The sequence below is a fragment of the Triticum dicoccoides genome, chromosome 7B (assembly GCF_002162155.2).
Source record: "Triticum dicoccoides isolate Atlit2015 ecotype Zavitan chromosome 7B, WEW_v2.0, whole genome shotgun sequence".
NCBI lineage: Eukaryota > Viridiplantae > Streptophyta > Magnoliopsida > Poales > Poaceae > Triticum > Triticum dicoccoides.
In genome coordinates, this window is record NC_041393.1 from 38403320 (window position 1) to 38406480 (window position 3161).

A 3161-nucleotide genomic window follows, 5' to 3' on the forward strand; every position below is an offset into this window, starting at 1 on the left:
ATTGAGCATTTTGATTCTTTGTGGCTCTTCATATGTTTATCTTAAATTGATGTAACGTTTGCAGGACACTAACTATTCTATACTTTGAATTCTGCAGCCCTACAGATGCTGATGCTCTTTTGCTTGGACATGTTCTTTTTGTCCTTAATGCATTACCTGTGAGTTGCCCTCAGCCTTGAATTCTCAGCTTTGCTTCTACCCAAATGAAGTACAGTATACATGAACATTTAGTTACAGAATCTAAAACATGAATGCCATCGATATACCCTGGAACCATGAGTCATGGAGTGCACTTCTCAAATGAATCATATGTTAATAATAGGGTTCTTAGTATGCTAGTTTTTTTTCCCCTTAACTAGCTGTAAAATACATTCTCCAACCCATGACTTGTTGTGTTTTGACTAACTTCCTGGCATGTTCTGCTTCTTAGGCTTCATCTATGCTGCGAAGCTATTTGCAGAACTATGACAACTTGGTAAAGTATGCCGAGGATATCAAGGTCCAATTGGTGGAAGTTGGCTCATCATCAGCAGGATCAGCATCATCTGATCTGCCATCATCATCCACGCCCAGGAAAACATCATCTTCTGGACAAAGTAAGTTAATGCATTTCTCTGTTATAGTACTTCAGACCATAAAGTGCATCTCTACTAGCTGTCATATTTGTTGATTGGTTAATATTGGGAACAGGTGCTCCTAGTTATTTATCTGTTCATGGATATGAATATCATTTTTGTTAGTTTCACGTTCTGAGATTCTGTTAACAGCGATTGCTAGTTAAATACTTCATTTGATAAGCTTCCATTGCTGTGTAGTGGTTCCAAAGGAGATAGTGTTAACAGGCACTTGCATGTATACTCATTTAGGATACTAGTTGAAAATGAGGACTCCCTCCGTCCAAAAAAGCTTGTCCCTCAAATGGATGTATCTAGCACCAAGTTAGTGCTAGATACATCCATTTGAAGGACAAACTTGGGACAAGCTTTTTTGGACGGAGGGGGTATTTTTATAGTTATACATTGCTCAACCCTCACATACTGCGAGAGCTCCATCAGTGATTGCATAAATTCAATTTGTGGCACGTCATGTACAATGAATACTTTTAGGTATACTTTGTGTTGGAGACTTTGGCCTAACAATGTTCACTTGAAACGGAGATAAATGAGATGGTAATATGGAGACAAATCCAACTAAAACAATAATCTTTGCCGTTGCACCTCTATATCTCTCTTACATTCTGCACTTTTGAAGCATTTATTGTCTTTGAGTTCTTATGAACCTGATTGTTTCTAGGTTACAAGCCGAAACCCAAAGCTAAGAAGGAGCGGACAGAGGAGGAGAAGAAATCTAGGCGAAGAACAAAGTACTTCCTTGCGGCCCAACTCATCTCGGTTCTCGCCTTCCTGTCCATCATGGGTGGGGTCGATAGTTCTGAGCTAGACGATGACTACGATATGGAATATGAAGATTAAAACCCTCCCTTTCTTACACTAGAAGAAGATTCTTTCTGAAGGTCTAATTCGCCGCAGCGCTGGCTGTGGTGCTTCGGGAATTTGTTTCCCTTTGCTGGTCAGGGGGGACGGTGCGGTAGCTAGGAGGGAAATACACTGAGTTGGTTAGCGGCCGGCCGTTCCATGATTGCCGATGTGAAGCATCCATTGCTTCCAAGTTTTGTATGGCTTCATGGAAAGCTACTTCAGCGTCTTTGGAAGTCGGTTTTTTGGATTTGCCCCCTGTTTCTCACTAAATAATGAGCTTGGTTGGAACTAAACGTCATTTTTGTTTCTTTTTAAATATATATAATTGTTGCCGGTAAGAAAAGAAAATTGTTTTTCCGGCCCCTCTAGGTTTCTACTCCCTCCGTTCGGAATTACTTGTCGCGAAAATGGATGTATCTAGAACTAAAATACGTCTAGATACATCCATTTCTACGACAAGTAATTCCGAACGGAGGGAGTAGTAACGATGACATGATGCTTGGAGGAAACCCGGGTGGGGCATTAGGAATCAGATCAGAAGAATTACCTTGATCAGCATCGAAATAAGGCTGGAGCTGGGATTATATGTCAACATTTTTAATGCACTATGAACGGTGTGACACATCAGCTATCATTTCTGACATTATTTTACTTCATGCGATGCATATTCTGGCAAAATGGTTGTTGATGGGTTATCCTGGATAGACACTTTTCTAGCAGTGAATGTTAACCCAAGTCCGATCAATAAGGGCCTCCAACTAAAATGTTGGAATCCAATAACTCCCGAAAGTTCGGAATTTGAGCAGTTCGTCCCGAATGTTTTGACATGGCAACTTTAGTTCGTAGGGGATGACAACTTTGTCCTTTTTTGCTTTTTCATCAGAAAATTGCCATGTTTTTTCTAATCTCACGCAAACTAAAGTTACCATCTAAAAGCGTTCGGGTTGCCATGCTTTTCGGGAGTTATCATTACCGAAAATGTTTACTTATATTTCTTCTGTTATATATTCACTTTTCTTGCATGGTACATATATTCACTTCCTGATGTGGAAATTGTTAGCCTCATAACTTAACGTTCATTCAAAGTATTTTTTTTTTTGAGAGTACGATTTAAGGCGTACCTTATTATAGAAGAAAGTATTTTATGGTGGTCTCATGCAGGCCGAGGGCGTTCTTGCCCCGTTCCCTACTAAAAAATGCTAACCGGCAAACTTTCGCTGGGAGGGTGATAAATCGAACGCCGGCTTCCCTGCTGACTTCTCTGGATAAGACGGTCATTTTATATTCTGATTATTAAAGCAACAATAATTAGCTTTCTTTTTCTACTATAAACGGATGTTGCGGCGGGCGCATCCGGCTGCATCTCTACATTAGAAGCTTCCGGTAAAGAATCGACTTAAACAGAGGAGAGGGGCAAGGGGTCACAACAAGAGGAACATCCTTAATGAGCGCAACTTATGGCATGAAGCAAGCATCAAAGAATGGACAACACGTATTTAGCATGGAGACGGAGGGTGGCCGCTCATGCGTTCCAACTGCTCCTTGTTCCTCTCGATCACCACCGCACTGCATCACGGCAGGAGACCGGAGGCGGCAAGCCACCATCCATGCGCGCCCGCACGGTATGCGGAAATTTCACGACGGATTTGTGACCGCCAAACCCTGCATTATTTTTCCTTTTTC

General features: G+C 41.4%; 1 protein-coding gene across 1 annotated transcript in view; it reads left to right on the plus strand.

Annotated features, from left to right (window-relative positions):
• Positions 1–1771, plus strand: part of LOC119338678 (mitochondrial outer membrane import complex protein METAXIN-like) — a 4830-nt gene extending 3059 nt beyond the window's left edge. Inside the window, exons 4-6 of the mRNA XM_037610947.1 lie at positions 98–158; positions 431–596; positions 1294–1771. Coding sequence (XP_037466844.1) covers positions 98–158; positions 431–596; positions 1294–1472 — 406 coding nt within the window. The 3' untranslated portion in view covers positions 1473–1771. The remainder of the gene's footprint in view (positions 1–97; positions 159–430; positions 597–1293) is intronic.
• Positions 1772–3161: the final 1390 nt, after the last annotated feature.